Source organism: Rutilus rutilus, assembly GCF_951802725.1.
Source record: "Rutilus rutilus genome assembly, chromosome: 21".
Lineage (NCBI taxonomy): Eukaryota > Metazoa > Chordata > Actinopteri > Cypriniformes > Leuciscidae > Rutilus > Rutilus rutilus.
Window position 1 is genome coordinate 24,106,281 of NC_140226.1, and position 19,660 is coordinate 24,125,940.

At 37.1% G+C, this 19,660-nt stretch overlaps 1 protein-coding gene across 1 annotated transcript in view; it reads left to right on the forward strand.

Annotated features, from left to right (window-relative positions):
• The first annotated feature begins 1,394 nt into the window (after positions 1–1,394).
• The window catches only part of ldah (lipid droplet associated hydrolase), a 40,421-nt gene continuing 22,155 nt past the window's right edge, over positions 1,395–19,660 (forward strand). The window contains exons 1-3 of the mRNA XM_084392798.1: positions 1,395–1,541; positions 2,223–2,417; positions 12,606–12,740. Of these exons, the coding sequence (XP_084248924.1) occupies positions 1,445–1,541; positions 2,223–2,417; positions 12,606–12,740 (427 nt within the window). The 5' untranslated portion in view covers positions 1,395–1,444. The remainder of the gene's footprint in view (positions 1,542–2,222; positions 2,418–12,605; positions 12,741–19,660) is intronic.

A 19,660-nucleotide genomic window follows, 5' to 3' on the forward strand; every position in this document is an offset into this window, starting at 1 on the left:
ACGAGAGTGGATTATATCCAGATATCACTGTGAAACTCATGACGGTTAAAACTGATATTTAAAACAGTTGCCGTTGAGACAGTTTATACGTAAGCTATACAACAGAGGGCAGTTCGTTTATTACTATGCATTCGTCTTTATGAAAGCTCACAGCATGTGACAAAATAAAGATTCAATTTAATATCCAAAGGTAGGCTATGTGTTTGTTGAGCACTGCTGTGTGTGGCCATTATGACCCGCAGGTTTGAGTCCTCACCCGGGGGTGATCTAGAACGTCTACTGAGATGATAGTTCTGAGAGGTCAAAGTGAGTTTTTGACATGTCTTGACAGTGGAATATTGTCACCATCGCTTGAATTCACAGGGCCCAGGACAATTTAAATGCAGTATGTAGCGGGCCTTTCCTAGTTGTAACATTCCCAGTTGTCCAGCCCTGAATACATCCTGTCTCCTATCAAACTGGCATATGCCATCATCTTTTTCTGTGCCTTATCTTTTGTTTTCTTTAGCCCCCCAGCCCAAAAATTCAAGGAAAACTATTTTGTGCTCTCTCTTTCTCTCTCTCTGTGTGTGTGAGAGAGAGAGAGATGACTAATGGAGGCAAAGGGGACTTTCCAGCATATATGCCGATGATGCAAACTATTGGAATGTGTTATGTGGACCTGATAAATTAGTTTTATCAACAACTATCAATGCATTATCACACATAGGCAAAATTTATGTTAAATGGGGTTACATTTTATTTAATAATTGGGTGAAATGGTTATGGTTAAGACGTTATGGTTCAAAACATGTAACTGCTCAGTGAAAACTCTATCACACTATACATAGTGCTTGTTTTACCCATATATTTAAATACCTAGTTCTGTCATGAAACTCTAGATGGCACAGGCTGATAGGTCTTTAACTCATCCCTGGTTCAAGTCCAGGCTAAGGCAGAGGCCTTTCTGTGTAGAGTTTGCATTTTCTCCCTGTGTCTGTGTGGGTTTCCTCTGGGTGCTTCAGTTTCACCCATAATCCAAAAACATTCAGTATCTAGGTGAATTAGAGATGCTAAATTGTCCGTAGGTGTGAATGCGTACGAGTCCCCAAGCCAGGAGAAAAAAAACCTCGGAAAAAAAATCATGGCCAAGAAAATTCATGGACTGTCAGTCTCTCATGTATGAATGAATGAATGAAGTATTTGGTGTAAAAAGAACCACTGTGGCCATAATAAAATACAATTAATTTAAAAAAAGAAAAAGAAAGAAAAATTCTCAACCCCTCTATCTTTGCTTTGAAGGTTAAATATTTAAGTTAACCCTCTTCTCACCAGCTAGTAAATAAGTGTAGTGTAGATTGATCCGTACATACAGTACATTAGGTGGCGATAAGCTCCCATTGGTTCGCGGACTTCAAAACATCCAGAAGAAGAAACAGTAAGAGCGATTCGCTCCTTTGGTTTAATGGTCTTTGCTTTGAGAAGATTACCGGTAAATGTCATCGCATCTCTAATTACAAACTTTCTCCGCTCACAAACACTAAAAAGAATATCATCTTTTGGTAAGAAATGCAATGTAGTCATCCATATAGGACAAGCTTTGTAATTGCGTGTAAAGTCGTAGGTACATTTAATGAATGAGCATTATAATGTGCAGGTTTATTAATGAGCATACTAGACAATTATTGTATAGTTAACGTTAATTTAAGAAATTCTACATTGACAAGCTTTGTGTTAACATAATCGAAAGCTGTAAGTGATGTCTGAATGTAAATTACCCGTGTTCTATTTTATTCTATCCTATTAGTATATATTTCTCTATACATATTGAGCCTGAACTGAATGGTCTGATCAGAGGACTAAACTAGATAACAGACTCTAAACTCCAATGTTCAGTGTGTTGCAAGCTGTCATTCAGTCATTTGATGTCAGAGAGCAGAACTGCTGCATATCTGCTGTCAGTGACTTTTGCACCAGCACTTGTGCTGAAGTATACTCCAGCAAGACAGCATTTATTAAAGGCCACGTTACGTGTTAAAAACGTTAGTTGAGTCAACTGATTGTAGAATGTCTGGGACAGTGTTCCACTGCTTGTGATCAGAATCACCAAAGGCTGATTCAACATTAATCAGCTGTTTTTTTTGTTGTTTTTTTTACTGTACATTCAATCTGCAAGTTGTAGTTGGATGATCTGAGTAAGATATATATAGCCTATATAATTAGTCATTGGTTTCTTTACTTAGGCCCAGAACTGTGTGGAGCTGATCCGGTTGATGTGATGTGCAGTCCCGGATCCGAGGGGCCCGGAGAGGATCCCTCTGTGGAGTATGTCTACTGTAGAGGTGTAATCACTGAGCTGCTCAAGTATGGACCAACAGACCTGCATGCTGTCAGCAAAGGGCCAAACCCTCCTAAAATGCTCATCCTTGTCATTCCAGGTAGGATGGGTCAAGGTTCCACTTGGCAAAAACAAAGGCCTAAATAATAGATATAGATAAAATAGAAAAATCTATTAATATATATTATATTGTTATTTATATATGATATTATATTACATTACATTTAAAGTTATGTTTCAATATATATTTAATATGCAAATCAGTATTTTAAAATATAGAATTTGTTATATTCAAAATGCTAACATTTTCACTTAATTATGAAATCACACATATTGCACCTTCAAAATTGTGTATTATATTATATTATATTATATTATACATGATACAATTACATTTGAGAGTAGAGGTTTTCTCGGGTCCTAAAATCTGTACCTGACTCGAATTGGCCTGAATCACTTCTTACCTGAACCTGATGTCCATAAATTAATTTAAAAATAAATAAAAAGTTGACCAGAGACAGACCCGATAAAACTAGACCTGAGTCTGACCCGACAGCAATTTTATTTTAACCCAGCCTGATCCGGGACTACCACTTTGACGCTACAAAAATTTCAGAAAAAGATAGTACAACTAATCCATAGTGGTTTAGTCCAAATTTTCTGAAGAGACACGTTCACTTTATGCACTGAACACGCTCGCTTCTCATGTTTATGGTTTCTTTTGCAGTTGCTATATATATTGTTTTTGATGGTTACATTTTGAATGTCAGGAAATGTTTGAATGAACTTTAAGGCTTTAGTTTTTGCTCAGCCTCAAAGCCTATGACTTCATTTCCATAATTAAGACCAAGCACCAAATAAATCTGTCTTGAGGCAAAATGCATTTCTTAGACCGAGCTGTGTTCAGTTTTGGTTGCCAAGGCATTTATAAACATAACTAATGTAACTTGTGTAGCAGTGATTGGTACGCAGGTGGGTGAGTGTGTCACAGCTACAGTATCTGAAGCATAGGACATAACACAGCCCAACAGATACAAGGGATATGAAGAAAAGTTCAGCACAGTCGGGAATCTACCTTTTTTACACTTGGCCCTGGGTCAAGAGGAAAACCCCAGTGGAAAATGGCTGTATGGGCCACCACTCTTCCCCTGACAGCAGCTTCTACTGCATTGACTTAATGGAAAAGCCGTGTAGCTCAGGAGCAGATGTTAAGCATTAAAAATACTTTTCAGATTATTACACCTAGTCAGAAAGACTATGTTAGACCTGGCACTTTAGATGCAACTTTCTTATTTGTACTTTTTTGGTAGTTGCTTAATTTCACCTTTCATTGGCTAGATTTACATATACTTTGATTGAAGCTCTTTGAATTTAGAGAATTATAGAGATCATTCACCAGCAATGTCAATTCTGTCATCATTTACTCTCCCTCATGTCGTTCCGAACCAGTATGACTTTCTTTTTTCTGTTGAACACAAGTTCGAAGATAGTTTGAAGACTGAATCTTGGACTCTTACAATTGAATGCATCCTTGCTGCATACAAGTATTAATGTCCTTCCTCCAAAGCAAACAAAGAAACCTTACTGATGCTGAACTTTTAAATGGTAGCGTGCCGTACATATATCACTTTTTTAATTCCTGACGTAAACTATTAAAAAAAAGAGAGACCCCCCAACTGCAGATGTCCTGGAGAGAGAGAGCACGGTCAAGCTGATGACCTTAAAGAGGGCCGCTTTTCACCAGGCTCTGAATGTCACTGAGCATTGTGCTCAATAGACTCTTTATGGGAAACGGGGAGCCCATACGCCGGCACTGTTATTGTAGAACCTGTGCCCTTTTCTCCAGAGATAACAGCAATAATCTGCAGTCTGGCCAGAGGCTCCCTTGGCTCTTATATCTGCCAGGGCCGGCACAGGTGCTACTGTTTTAATGGACTCGGACTGTGTTGTATTACTGAGACAAGCACACTGACTGAGCAAACTAAAGGATATAAATACAAACCATATTTTATTTGACAAAGGTAGATTTAAGATTTGAACACTATATATTCTTATTACACTAGCTTAGTGTAAATGACACAAAATGTAACCTTTTTATTGCGTGGTATAACAAAGCAATCTACTTATCAGACTTCCCTAAGTGAATGTTTTGAAAGATCTTGATTTATGAATCATTTTTAGTCTTTAATAGTTCTCTGTTTAAAGTCGTATTGTTAAAAATGCCAGTTGCTTAATGTCTTATTCATATTTTGAGGCAGATATCTCATTAGAAGATCAAGTTCCAATCGAGTCCAGTTAGAGACAGGCACATTGACATTGGTGTGTGACAAATGGCAAATCACCTCAGTTCACATATACACTAACCGTGTTAACTGACTAAACCACTGGATGGCAGCAGGTTTGCTGTGTTATTGCTGATTTTGTATATCCCCTGCCGAGCATGAAGTGTCTCATGATGTTTCCTATTTAGAAAGCTTTACAATGGAAGAATATATCACTGAAAATAGTCAATTAACCTTGGTCAGTGTAAGTTCAACAATTGTTTGTGTTGTTTACTGTCTACTTTAAATCTTTCTTTAAGAGAGCTTTTAGACCACTTTCTAAAGGTTCTACAAATGTGATCTACATTTTATTTATATTTATTCTATATCAAAGTGTTTTTATCTAAATGTTCCACCATCTACAGAAAATTGTCATGTTTTCAACTCAAGTGCAATGGACTTGATGGTGATCTTGTCTAACCTTAACAAAGATGAGTAATGATGTATAAATACAAGGAATGATTTTTATACAGTATATTATATTGTATAAAAAAATTGTTAAGCCCTTTATCATTTTAAAAGAAGAAAAGTTACTTATGATGAGTCCTATTTAAAGCACAGAGATGTTCAGGGGGTCAGGGATAGCTATCCAGATGGTTTTGATTTATAGGAACCTGCTGTGCAAAGCACTCTGCTTGTCTCACCAGCTGCATCCAATAGCCCACAGGATCACATTGTTTGATAATTCATAATAATCTTACAAAGATTCCTCTTTCCTTTGCCATATTTAGACAGTATGCTTTTTTCCACTTGAGGTTGAGGCACGTTGTGTTCACTTTAATCAGTGTGGACTTTACTCTTAACTTATTTTCCTAATAACATGTTGTTGTTTTTAATCACCAAATGTTTCCAAGGGGTTTCCCTCTCTTTTTGGATATGGAAACGAATATTTATGTCAGTTTTCATGGTTCATGAAAGGAACAACCCCACTCCAGCCAATTTTGCTGACCACCTTGCAACTATATAAAAATGATATGGACGTTCTGCAATTATGATTCTCTTGCTAGCATTTGCTGAGCAGGTGGATCAGGAGTTACGATGGGCTTGCCAAGGGAGGTTATTATTTTTGCGTTTTCATGCATTTCTTGGATTTCAGGCATAATGCTTTTAGGAATGTTACCCGGAGGTTGTATTTGATTGCCGGTCTAGCACTGACCTTTTACCTCCCCTCTGGTCTCGCGAGTCCTTTAACTCTACGGCAAAAGACTACATTGCAACTTCTTGTGGGCATGAACAGCCCATTTAGACATGAGATTGTAGGACTGACATGTAAAACGATTAACAGTTTGTTTCGTTTTTATGTGCTTTTTGGCTGGTTTATCAAAATTAAATGACCAGTATTAGACAGGTGTGTGAATATTATTTAAATATATTATTTTTGATTACTAAATCAAATAAATCCAGTCTCATGCTCACCAAGACTGCATTTATTTGATCAAAAATATTATTTCAATTTAAAATAAGTTTTCTATTTTAAAGGAACCGAATGTAAGATTGTGGCCAAAAGTGGTACTGCAATCACTTTCAAATTACTTTAAGGTATTTTTTAAATGTCATTTTATCAAAGCTACATTTTCAGCAGCCATTACTCCAGTTTCAGTGTCACATGGTCCTTCAGAAATCATTCTGATATTCTGATTTGCTGCTCAAGAAAATTGTGCTGCTTAATATTTTTGTGGAGACCATGATACATTTTTTTTTTGTCTTTAATAGTCTTTAATGTCACTTTTGATCAATTTAATGCACCCTTGGTGAATAAAAGTATTAATTTAATTAATTAAAAGACTCCCAAACTTTTGAACCGTATAGTGTTCATTTTCCATTTATAACAGAAGTTTCTCTCACTTTTCACATGCAAGATGGTTTGTTTGTAGCATCAGCTGTTGCACTAAATAGCCTTACAGTCTTTGCACAAGTGCTGGTAAGTTATCTTTATTAGTGCGCTAATAATGATTAGGTTTTTTTTTTTTCACTACAGTTTCCATAAGCTCCAGTGAGGTTTTATTTTGGTACTGTTTTCCTTGTTTGTTTGAATATTGTTTGTAACGACAACTATACAGTAAGGTGCATTTACCAATTGAGTTTAAACTGACTGTTATATTAAAAATACCTGTTGCGGTATTCTCTATTGATTCATAAATTGTTCTTCATCCATCTAAGCTTTTCCCCCTCCTGAGGTTGACAACTCCCCTACTGCCTTTTATCCTGGATTACAATTCCTCTTGAATAGATTGAAACAACCCTCAGAGGGCAATCTGTTAGGAGATCTGGCTATAGTCACCCTTGTGTCTGCATGTTTGCCAGAGTCAATAAGCATTTTCACTTGTTCCTCTCCCTCTGCAGACTGGATCAGCTTTATGGCATGTTGGACCTAATAAGTTAAAGACAACTTCACACACTGTCTGCATGAACGAATTCCAGCACTTGCTAATGCCTTCCTTACGGCAGGTCACTTTAACCTGTTTGACTCGATTCCTGTTTTGTTTGCACTTTAATGCTACTAAATGGTGGAATCTATTGATAGACATTTTCTATGAAAGGATAAACTAAAGCTCAGTTTAATTCAGGATTAGTTTAAACTAAAACATAAAAAAAAATACTTTAAAATAAACTTTAACTGAAATAAAATATTACAAAATCGTTAGCTTGATGTAAAAAACTTAAACTGAAATAACAATTAATAAAAAATTAAAATAAAAACTAATAAATAAGATAAAAAACAGACAACAACATTACTAAAACTAATGTTAAACTTCGTCAAAACTAATTCAAAATATTATTAAAATCTATAATAGTATCTCAATGATACTAAAACAACACTGGTTCACAGACTAAACTAATTTGTGAGTGTATTATCAGAGTGACAAATTTAACTCGATTAATTTTATTTTTTGATATCCATAGGGTCCTACATCACTGCTGGTGTTTATGCATTGATTTAGTGACTTCCCTCTTGTGTAATTGTGAATCGGTATGGTTGGTAAGCAAGCAGGATGGTGTGTGTGTGTCAGAGGAAGAGACAAAGAGAACGTGTCCTGCACCTGCAAGGCTACGTCAGTGGTGTGGTAGTCCAGGCAGCCTTGGGGTCAGAGACAGCAGGCAGGGTATCTGTTTAATGTCCTGGTGAGCAGCCCTGAATTTATGAACTCGGGGAGAGGGGGAAATGATAACGTGTGGGAGAGGAGAGGATAGCTCATGCTTCTGTCGTCTTTTTCTGGTAGGAATGCCTCCTTTGAATTCTTTCTCCCCACACAGAGGCAGAGCTTTTAGTTTGGCCTCACTATTAGCTCTGTGATGTCCAAATAGAGAAGCTGGGATAGCTTTAACACAGGGATGGAACAGTTTTAACACCGGGATGGAACAGACACAGTTTCAAAGGGGAGGAGACCTTCTACTTCCTCTGTGTAATATACACATAAATAAGAGATCATTAGGTATGTTCAGTGTCACATTTTAACGTATTCAACTAACACCATGTCCTAACCTGGGGTCAGTTGCATAAACATAGCCATTAAATTAAGACTGTATCTTAAGTAGTATGACCAGTGCTCGAAGTGGACCGGCACTTCTATATTTTAATCTTTAGCGTACTGTACCTTCACTTTCTCTAGCGTGCCGCCACTTCTCACTTTGCCACTCAGAGTCAAAGCGTCAGTGTCTTAGTCATTGTAGAAATTTCAAATGTGATAATGATTTGCATATGCCAGCCATTAGCCGATGCACTTTTTTTCCCACTTCAAGCACTAAGTATGACCGACTAGCGATTAGTCAAGGGGCAATCAGTCTTACTTTTTAGTATCAAATTTGACCAATCCTTATGTAACTGACTTAAAACAGTTATGAACAGTCTTAACTTGTAAGACTAGTCTTAGCAGTTTATGCAACCGGCCCCTGGTGTGATGCAAAAAATGTTAAAGGGGTGGTTGATTATGATTTCACTTTTTTAACTTTAGTTAGTGTGTAATGTTGCTGTTTGAGCATAAACAATATCTGCAAAGTTACAATGCTCAAAGTTCAAAGCAAAGGGAGATATTTGCTTTTAAAGAAATCGCTTTTTAAGGACTACAACAAACGGCTGGTAGGGACTACACGACATTCCTCCTGGGTTAGTGACATCACCAACCGTAAAATTTAAATAAACCCCACCCCCTCAACACGATTTATAGATGATCAAGACAGAATATGCTAATCAATGACTAGAAGATAACTACACATAAGCTACATAAATTCATCAACTAACCATTCAGAAACGTCCTGTTGCATTCTACATGTTGTCACTTCTTCTTGAGTCTCTCCATCATTATCTGAATCCGGTTTGAACATAAAAGGCTAAAAGTTTTTGAAATTTTCAGTGCATGTCTGTGTGAGTGCAAGCTGTTGAAGCGCCGCCCTCTGTGCCGGGCGCAGCAGCTCATTTGCATTTAAAGGAACAGACACAAAACGGTGCGTTTTTTGCTCGCCCTCAAAAATGGACAATTTTAACATCCTATATAAAAATATCTGTGGGGTATTTTGAGCTAAAACTTCACATACACACTCTGGGGACATCAGAGACTTTTTTTTACATCTTGTGAAAAGGGCATTATACCACCTTTAAAAGATTAGTTTGAGATCACCAAAAAATGAATATTCTGTCATAATTTACTCACCATAACTTTCTTCTGCATTTGGAACAAAATTGGTGTTTGTATACTGGATTTCTTATGCTGCTCTTTTCCATATAATGGAAGTGAATGGTGACCTTGGCTGTAAAGCAAGATTTTCAGTGAATAACCAAAATGTCGGTCTGTTACTTATTGCCATTTTTTTGTAGGGATGCATCATATATCAGTATTATCAGCAAAGAGTTTTTATTTGTTTATTGTAATTAGTAGATACCAGATTTTTAATAGTGCATCTCATTTCCCTTGTTCTCATTCTTTCAAGTTATTTTTAACACTGTTAAATGTAATCTTTAGCAAATCTCAAAATGAATCTCCATTTTTCATGCTGTACATTCTAATGTTGTGATGCCAAAATGTACTTGTAACATTTAAAATGTTTGACTTTATTTATTTTTAATTTATTTAGATCGAAATAGTATAGAATTTGAACATGAAAGTATCAGTATCATCAGCCTGAATTTTAATATTGGTGCATCCCTAATGAAAATGACAACCATTTAAATGCTTACATTTAAATGTCAGTCTGTTCCTCACAAAACTGTATCAGCTGCTTCAAAAGAAATATGGCACAAAAGTTTTACAGACTGCTTTAATGATGTTTTATGGTATTTTTTTCATTGTTTGTGGAGCTTTACAGCTCCTGGCCCCCATCCACTTTCATTGTATGGAAGAAAGAAAGTCATCCGGGTTTGGATCGACATGAAGCCGGATAAATTATTTCTGTTTCTGTTCTTTACAGCTGCGTCATGTCAAGAGACAAGACATGCTTGGTTTCTCTGTCTGTCACTCTGAGCTGAGGAATCCTGCACACAGTGAAATCTCATTGGTCCAGCATTGAGTTGTTGAAAATTCAACATCAAATATCTTCTGATTGGCTGTGGGTTGTTTTTAGTTTTATGCAGCATTTTCACCTTCAGCATGGACAGAAAAAATGGAAATCAGTGTAATTATCAGCTAGATCAAGGGTAGAGCAGTGTTTAAAGCTGTGGAGTACTTGTCTCCTCTTCCACCTCCCCTGCCCTTATAGATGAAATCTATCCGTGGGCCCATGTGTGACAGTGCATTCTTTGATTCCATCTGCCTTTATAGAGCAAGAGAGCCTGTGACTTTATTGTGGTGACTGGTTGGGAAAAACCTGCCATTTCTAATAACATTGGCTTGAAGCAGTTCGGACTTTGAGCATGTCAAGTCCCATCTGAAAGAGATTTGGGAACGCTCAGCATGAATAAAAACATACAAATGGATTTAATCAGTTTGAAAAGAGCTCGGAAGGGCTGCTGTTGGCCCTTACCGCTCATATCTGTGCAGCGTATCTCAGCGTACACTGCCCCTGCTGTGAGGACTGGGACGGTGGAGAGCTTTGCTTCACCAGCCCTGCTTTAACCATAGAAAGCCTACTATATCATATTTGATACATGAATTTCTAAAGCCTCTAAATTATCAACATGATCAAAACTTTGCTGAAAAATCTGCTGCACATTGCATCTACTACATGCCTTCTGGCCTTTGATTGATAGTTCATACTGATTGATAGTTCAAACAAGTTACAATCCTTCTTTAGGTCGTGGTACACGTCTTTTTGCTATGAAATATTTAATGATTTTTATAAAGTAAACATATACTTTATAAAACAATTCACTTTTATAATGTTGTTATTCTTATTTCAAGATGACCATTTACTGCACTTAGGTTTATGATACAACAGGCTTTTGAGGAATGTTTATTTGTACATCTTTCAGTCATCATTGTATTTGTATTACATTGCGTTATATGTTTTTACACACAGTTAACACACAATTAATACTAATTTGATCATAAAACTAAAAGTAATATACATATTAATTCATATAAATAACAAAATAAGCGCATAACAACATCTGCACCATATTGCATATTTTTGTTCCGTTTGGGTCTCTGAATAAAATTGAGGTGGTTTTTACTCCTCGATTATGAGCTCTATTTGCCTTAAAATAATATGAGCTAGATTTATCAAATATGATTAAAAAAAAAACATAAAATGCATGCATATTTTACATGCATAAAACAAATGCAATTTATATATTGTAACATGTTAGACACACAAACAGAGATGAAAATATGTATTAAACAAAGAGAAAACACTAGGAGATAGACATAGCAATAACACATTCACATAAACAATACCGAACATGGAACAGCCTGAACTGAAGGCTTAAATACACAGGGGAGCAATCAACAGAAAACAGAACAGGTGAAGAACTAGCCTAATTAACAACCATGGAAACAAACAAGGAACTATAGAACTCAGGCAATTTGGCACAAGGAAAACCAAAATAAAACACAAGAAAAACCAAACTAAAACACAATGATATGGTTGCACTTTATTTTAAAGTACGTGCACTTACGAGTACTTGCAGTGTACTTACCTTAGAAAGTAGTGGGCAATACAAGGTAACTACATGGGTTAAGGTTAGGTTTAGGGGTAAGTTCAGGGTTAGTACCTAGTTATTACCCAGTTATTATAATTACTATAATAAGTACATAGTATTATTTCATATGTATTATGTATATAGTGTATGTATTATTCATATAGTACCGGTATGCATGATATGAATTATTCATATAGTATATGGGAACATTTAGGGCTTTACGATACTTATTGGTAAGTATTAGAGTATATTGTGTTTTGCATGTTAATATGAATTTGAAAAGTTTTGTTCATTTACATAACTCGCAATAGTCCCAAAATGTGTGTATCTCCAGTAATGGGTGATTACTTAGCCATTGGTGTGAAAATACAAGCATTATTATTTTCCAAACATTAGTTTGATGTGTTTTTGAATCTCACCTCGTGCACAACATTATGGTAAATGAATCAGCCTGTGAGGCTGTGGCCCGTCGATACTCTTTTGAGCGAGAGAGCGAATTCCCCCGTGACCACACAGAGTGCCCATTGTTCTGCAGTGGAGGCAGCTGGGTATCAGAGATGCCATTTATCTCCTTATCTCCCCTCACTCGCAGTTAACCTCATCTGTGAAGACCAGCACGGCTACGTCAGCAAACCTGGAACAGAACCCTGCTCTTGTCTAAACCAGGATTTAGGAAAATAATGTTCGAAAACCTGATTCAGTTGTTTAGACTGATGGACATTTTCTCATTTTTAGGACAAGGGGGCAACAAATTATTAAAATGAATTTATATTTATATTTATATTAGAATACAATAATGAATACATTGTCTAACCATCCTTAAATTGTGTGTGAGAAATAGTGAGAAGTGAGAAATACAAATATTTGGACTAATTACATTTTGACCTTTTCACAGGTAACCCAGGTGTGGTGGGCTTCTACAAGACATACATGTGGACATTGTATCAGACGTTCCTCCAGAGATATCCAGTTTGGGCTGTGAGCCATGCTGGACACTGTATGCCTCCAGAAACCTTTGATATGATTGAAGGTGGGACATCGCCCTCTTTTCATACACTACATGGCCAAAAGTATGTAGACACCACTTTCTAATGATCTAGATTCGGTTATATCAGCTATAGCATTACTGACAGGAGCATAAAATCAAGTATGCAGTCCAAGGTATAAAAGTGATCGTGCATGTCCTACATTGAGGCAAAAGTCATGCAACTGGTTGACATAACGTCTGTTCCAATTCTGTGGGTTGTTCATGGACTTCAAAGTAGTTTGTCTTTTTAATGGTTGACTCAGATGAGTGCAAGCCTTTTCAAATGTGGACTATATTACAAATATCTGTGTGCCGATGGTCAAAATGTTGTTTTTCTTTTCTTGAGCTAACATTTAAGCCTGTATGTACTTTTTGCGTTTACATAAATGTCAAATATTGACATCATAGATCATCTGCAGAAACCACTGTCTGTTTGCTCTCCTCTGACTCACCATAATATCATCACCACTGTTATGAGTCAGTAGATGGCAGCAGATAATTAAGTGACATCAGTTATTCAGAGGAATAATTATTTATTATTCTTACTTACCCTGCATCCTTTGAAGACACTTTTTAGATGGTTTTGGCTTTATTTACCATTTAATGTATTATTATTAATAATAATAAATGGATTATTTTAATCAATAGACTATTTCTGTATACTAAATCATATTAATTACAATGAATCGTATTAATATAAGAAATTATTTTATTTTCCAATTTTGCATTTGTTTTTTGTTTTTTTGCATGGTTATTATCAATAGCATAAGTGGTATGTTAAAAAATGTCATTGATGCTTCAGGTCTTTGTATTCATCAATTTGATTTTTATTGGTTTATATTTACCGAGCCTTAGATATCGATAAAGCTCAATTTAATTTGTTTTAAATCATTTAACAGAATGTTATGGTACATTGGAAACCTTTTTGAAACCAGGTTACTTTGGAGTTACTGTACCCTCATGCACAAACACTGCCTGTGAAGTCACTAGCCGCTTTCCGACCGGAGGAACCTTTTCACAGTTCCTAGAACTATTGGCTAAAGTACCCGGATGTCGGCGTGTTCGCACCGCAGGAACTAGGAACGATTTTAGTTCTAGGAACTCCATTTGGAGGAACTAATTTAGGTCCTACTTCAGAGTAGGGTCTAAACCAGCACTATAGGAACTACCCGTGACGTTAGTGTACGCTGATTGACCGAACGCACGCGGAACACCAGCACCCGCCATTTTTAAAACAGCTATAATGTAAACACACTGATTATACAGATTATAGCCTATATATTTACTCCAGAAACTAACTATACAAACATGGAAACAGTGATAGATGGGTCTCTAAACCTTTATGCTGAAGAGAAAATCCAACGCAACTTTGAGAGGACCAAGCCAAACATATGTTTATCTGCCCAGCTAGCAACACTGGACATCAACCACAAGGCTAATAACCTTTTTTTCATATACTGTCTACTTTCTATAACAGTTCTATCTAATAACATATTAAACAGTACTGTTAGACAGATCGCTAACTAATAAACACGGAGAATGCGAGCATTGTTTGCTCTGGCGTTCACAGCACCGCCAAAATAAAGGTCCGTCGCGCCGTCAAAATAAAAGTCGCCGTGGTTGCGTCACGCCCTTACCCCTCCTACCAGTTCCTATGGCCACTTGGCCAGTGCGAACGCAAACAGCAAAACCGAGTTTGGGGGAGAGTAGTTCTTAGAACTGTTTAGAAGTGGACAGTTCCTATAACTAAGTTCCTGTAACTACTTGGTCGGAAAGCGGCTATTGACTGACTACTCTTAAAGACGGTTCTGACTGATATGCTGGTTTGTAGTGTCTGTCAGAGTGCGGGATGCTCCTCCTGGAGTCTTTTCACAGAGCCCACAGTAAGGTGGAATGCATTCGGGACTGACGAACAAGCCAAGTTGTGTCTCCCTCCTCTGCCTGAACCAGTATATGACAGTCCGGCATGTTCATCCATAAAGCAGCATGGACATTTTTATTGAGCCTGCTACGTGGGAAAGACATTACCAAGCCCTTACCTGTAATAAGATAAACCACATGCAGATGGCTGGGATATCCAAAAACAGCACTTCTACTGGCTTGCTTGATGGATAGGAAAGTCTAGATGAACACTGGTCACTTTAGCTGTCCAGACAAACCAGCTGCAGGGACCTTGCACTTCTTGGTATGTCTTATTGTGGTCTGTTTGTCACCCGATGAACAGAAATGACCATAATCAAATCGGTAGATTTGCCAGAACAAAACTTCTTGAAGCTCATCTGAAATTTTCAGCAAACTGAAACGATCTCTTAGCTAATCCAGGAAAGGCCTGGTTTTACAGACCGGGTTTAGATTAAGCCAGTATTAGGCCTTAGTTCAATTAGGATATTTAGCTTTTATAAACATGCCTTAGAAAAATACATTAGTGGTGTGCATCTTGAGAAAAAACAATGTTTTAAGATATGTCAAGTTGCTTTCAGTTAAAACAGCTTGAACATGCATTTTAGTCTGGGACTAGGCTTAAGCCTTGTCTGTGAAACTGTGGGATATATTAATATTTTTTACAATCTGAAGTATCAAACAATTGCTTTTCTATTGTGAACACATGGAATACTTTTACCGGAATCATAGTCTTAAAGTATTCAGTGACAGACAGCTGATCTCTGGCTCACACAAAAGACGATGACATCCATTGCTGTTCATATCATGTCGTGCAATCACGAGCTGGATGATTAAAAGTCCAAACTCAGCAACGGATTCAAATATGCCAAGAGATGACAAGCGGCAGGCGTTTGCCAAGGCAGCACAGATGAAAGCAGGGACACAATTAAAAGTTCAATTTCATTTCCCCACTCTCGCTCTTTGAGTGACATTCTTGATTACCATCAATGGCTGTCTTAAGAGCGGTGGTATCAAATATACTGGGCTTTTCTTTCCACGGCACATTGTCTTGTTCATCTCAATGATCCATCCCTCATCATGTTCTGCCATTTGGTTCGCAGATGCCCCTGTCTGAAGAAATAGATGCTTATGTTGCTCCTCATTGCTGAGGATGTAGTATATCAGACTGTAATCAACTAAAAACTGCCAAAGAGATTCTAGTAAGCGTTTGTTTTTTATCATGCAAGCACTTGCAGAACGTTTTTATTTTATTTTTTTTATGTTAGATTAAACTGTTTTAGTGATTTATTGTTTGGATATTCCTGTGTTTCCTTCAGTAAATACTAAGATGCTGTCATTGCAGTTTTGCAGGCTGAAACAGGAATGTTGGCTCAACCAGTTGCATTGGTTGAGGGCGGGACTATCTGTTTTGTCACATGTTCAAGATACCTGTTTGAAAACAGTCATTATTTTTGCTATTGTTTATGGACACTACTGGCAAAGAATTTTTCTGAATTATTTAAGGGCAGGGTAGGCAGGATTTTTCTAAAAAACTTTTTCCAAAATTTGTTTAAACTGTCTTTATATACCAATACATAATTAAAATGTAAGTACTCTGAAAAAGAGAGTATAAAAATCGAGTGTCTGTAGTCCTCTCAGGGCTGCAATAAACACAGCTACTTATTCCATTCACTCCCACCCCCTCCCTTCTGGGCTCCCTCCAAAGCCACGCCCCCAAAACACATGCGATGCCGACCGCTCAGCTGGAGGCTTTATTTTACTGTCTATGGCTGGCTGGTATGGAGGACGCGTTTGCCAGCGCCGAGCGGAGAGGAGCGCAGTGCATGTAGTGACATCATGTCAGAATCACATGTAATAAAATACCTAACTTTATCATTATGAATATAAACAACTAACATGGCTGTTAGTACTCACTCTCAAGCTAGCATATCGATACTGGTAAAGTTTAAAATATATTGAGTTTGATTCGGTAACGAGCTAGTAACATAAGGCAAAGCCAAAAACAGGTTGCATTGATACATTTTGCGTTTTCCCATTACCATCAGTTACACTGTGATGAAGGTGAATTTCGTGTAAGATTCATAACATATACGGTGTTTTGCATATAAGAGCTTCCACGATGAAAGCACTGTTGGCTCTGATGAGGACTAACGTTACACTCCGGTGACAAGTAGCCTACCTTTCTACCTTACTAGTTCCTTTTTTTGCCTTCGCTGACTGTATTATGCAGGTACTGGGAATTTTGACTGCTCTTTCTCTGCCATAATTGTGATTCTTCCTAGCTTCCGTGCCTCTCTTCGTGCCTCTTCCCCTCCTCGAGTCAAACGGGTGCGCGCATGTGGGCAGCTCCTGTAGCCGCCCAGCCAATCATTTCATTCGTTCCGAATGGAAATAAGTAGCTGTGTTTATTGCAGTCCTGAGAGGACTACAGACACTCGATTTTTATACTCTCTTTTTCAGAGTACTTACATTTTAATTATGTACTGGTATATAAAGACAGTTTAAACAAATTTGGGAAAAAGTTTTTTAGAAAAATCCTGCCTACCCTGCCTTTAATATGCAGTTTGAATCAGGGTTATTATTGTTTACTATTAAAACAATTTAGTCAATTAAAATAAAGCAGATTTTTTTTTTTTAAATATAAAATGAAAAACTTAAATAAAAAATTTAGAAATGTTGTTTTGGCAACTAACTAAAAATAAGCTGAAGTACTAAAATGACTAACTGGAAATAAATAAAAACTAATATTAAAAAAAAAGAAAAAAGCTCACTATAAAAATAAAAGATATTTCAAAAGATTAATAAAAACTATAGTAGTATGTAAATAATACTTAACATTGTCTGAATTAAAAATAAATGTACTTTTTTAAATTACTTCAAAATATGCCATTTAAACCATTTGAAATTGATTGATACCATTTGATAAACATTTTACCATTTTATATTTATATGATTCAGTATTACCATGTTACATTTTTTTTTAAACTAGCTGATTGTAGATTTGGGGGTCTTCTGTTTTCCATAACACTGTGGCGTCACTGACTTGGGTGTCAGATCTGGTTTGCGGTTTCTTCTTTAGATGACCCTTCAAACAACTTCAGGTTTTCAAATCCAGCTTCCTTCTCCAGTAGTCACTGGTGGCTTTCCTTGTGAATGCTGCCCATTGATTTACTGCTGTTCAAAGAGCACTTGGTCAGCCAGCGGTCAGCAGCAGGCACAGCCATTCGAACCCACAGAAACCTCATTTCGTCCAGTCCAGCACAGCCATAGAGAAACTTAGAGTTCATTGATGAGATCTTAAACTCTCACCGCCAAAAACTTCAGTCCCTTTGGCAATATAGGGCTGGACTTATTTTATGGCATATATTAAGTAATATTACATCCCTGTGTCTTGGAAACATAAACAAAAGCAGGGGGAAACGGTAGTGGGGTAAACATGCCAAATCTCTGTGGAGGAACTGTTCCTGTGGTTGGCGATTCGTGATTGATGCCTTTTGATTACAGTAAAAATATCTGTTAATGCAAACACAGGGGATATTTTGGACTCTGCCAATGTCAATAATCCTGCCCTGGGTCAAGCCGTCCTCAAGACCTACACATCTCATTCATTTTGTCAGAGCGTATTAAGAGAGCTACTACTCAAAATCTACTTTCCCTTCTCCGATATGACTAAATTACCCTCTATTTATGCTCAGGCTATTAAAGTAGGCATAAAATAGGAATTTCCCTCGTTCTTGTAAGATTGCCTGGGGTATAGTAAAAGGGAAATAGATTGTTCTAAGCGGTTTGGTTGATGTGACCCTTTGTGACCATTTGTAGTCAGGTTAGGTTTCATGTTTGTCTTGCTGATTGGAGGCATAGGCATTGGTGGGAAGCATTTTGGCCCTTTTTAAACAAAAGTTATCTAATACCTCTTTGTACGGGTTAGTTGTAACCATTAGTTGTTTTACATTTTCTATGTTAAACATGGCCTTTTTCATTAGCTGCATTTTGGTTGTCTTTGGCATCTTTAAAGACTGATGTAGATCTTGCGTTCTTAAGCATACATGCTAACAACAATTCTCCTGTGTTTCAAATACTTACAGTTTTCTTTTTTAAGATCCTCTAATCATGCTTACAACAGCAAAAGGACAAGCCCTCTATATCAACCCATTTTTAATCAGTAAGACAACTCTGTTGTGGTTCCTTTTGACATTAATATTCAGTAACCTGATCCCAGGGTGAAATATGCACCACACATTTATTGCACATTTTTGAGAGGGGGATATAATCATTTAACAGCCTGCTCCCTATACATCGCTTACTCCTGCCAACAGATCTTTATTTTTTTTAATATTTTTTTATAGGAATTTGTGTTTGCCATATGTTGCATAAATGCTTTTTTGGATCCATTACAGGTTGTTTTAATTTTGTTCCTGTTCCATATCCAGAAGGATATCCTTTGGATTGCTTACCTTAGGCTAAAACTAAAGTCTTAAAGTGCCCCTATTATGGATTTTTGAAAATTACCTTTCATGTCGTGTGTAACATAGCTCTAAGTGAATGAAAACATCCTGCAATGTTTTAAATCTGAAAGTACACCGTATATATAGTTATTGCCTTTCAAAAGTAAGAGTCGACTCAATGTCAATGAAATGAAGTTTTCAAACGAGTCATAAGCCGTTTCGTTGTGACGCCAAGACGAAACATTAGCATATTGCCCGTCCACTTATTGCTCGCGCAGACACCAGGGAAAAATGTAACCCCCTCAAACACTGCAGCTGATTCCTGTGGATACTGGACAGCATCATGTCGAGAAGACGCTGTGCTCTACAATGTATAGGGAAAGGCAGTTTTTTTTCACTGCCCAGGGACGAGCATGTGAAGAATTAGTGGTTAAAATTCATCTTTACCACGATACCACAGCTGTATAATCCTAAACTTTTGCTGTGTTCCCTTTATTTTACTGACGACTGCTTCTCAAATCTCGGAGGTCAATGCAGGATTCGCATATCGCTTGCTCTTGAAAGATGGTGTTCAAA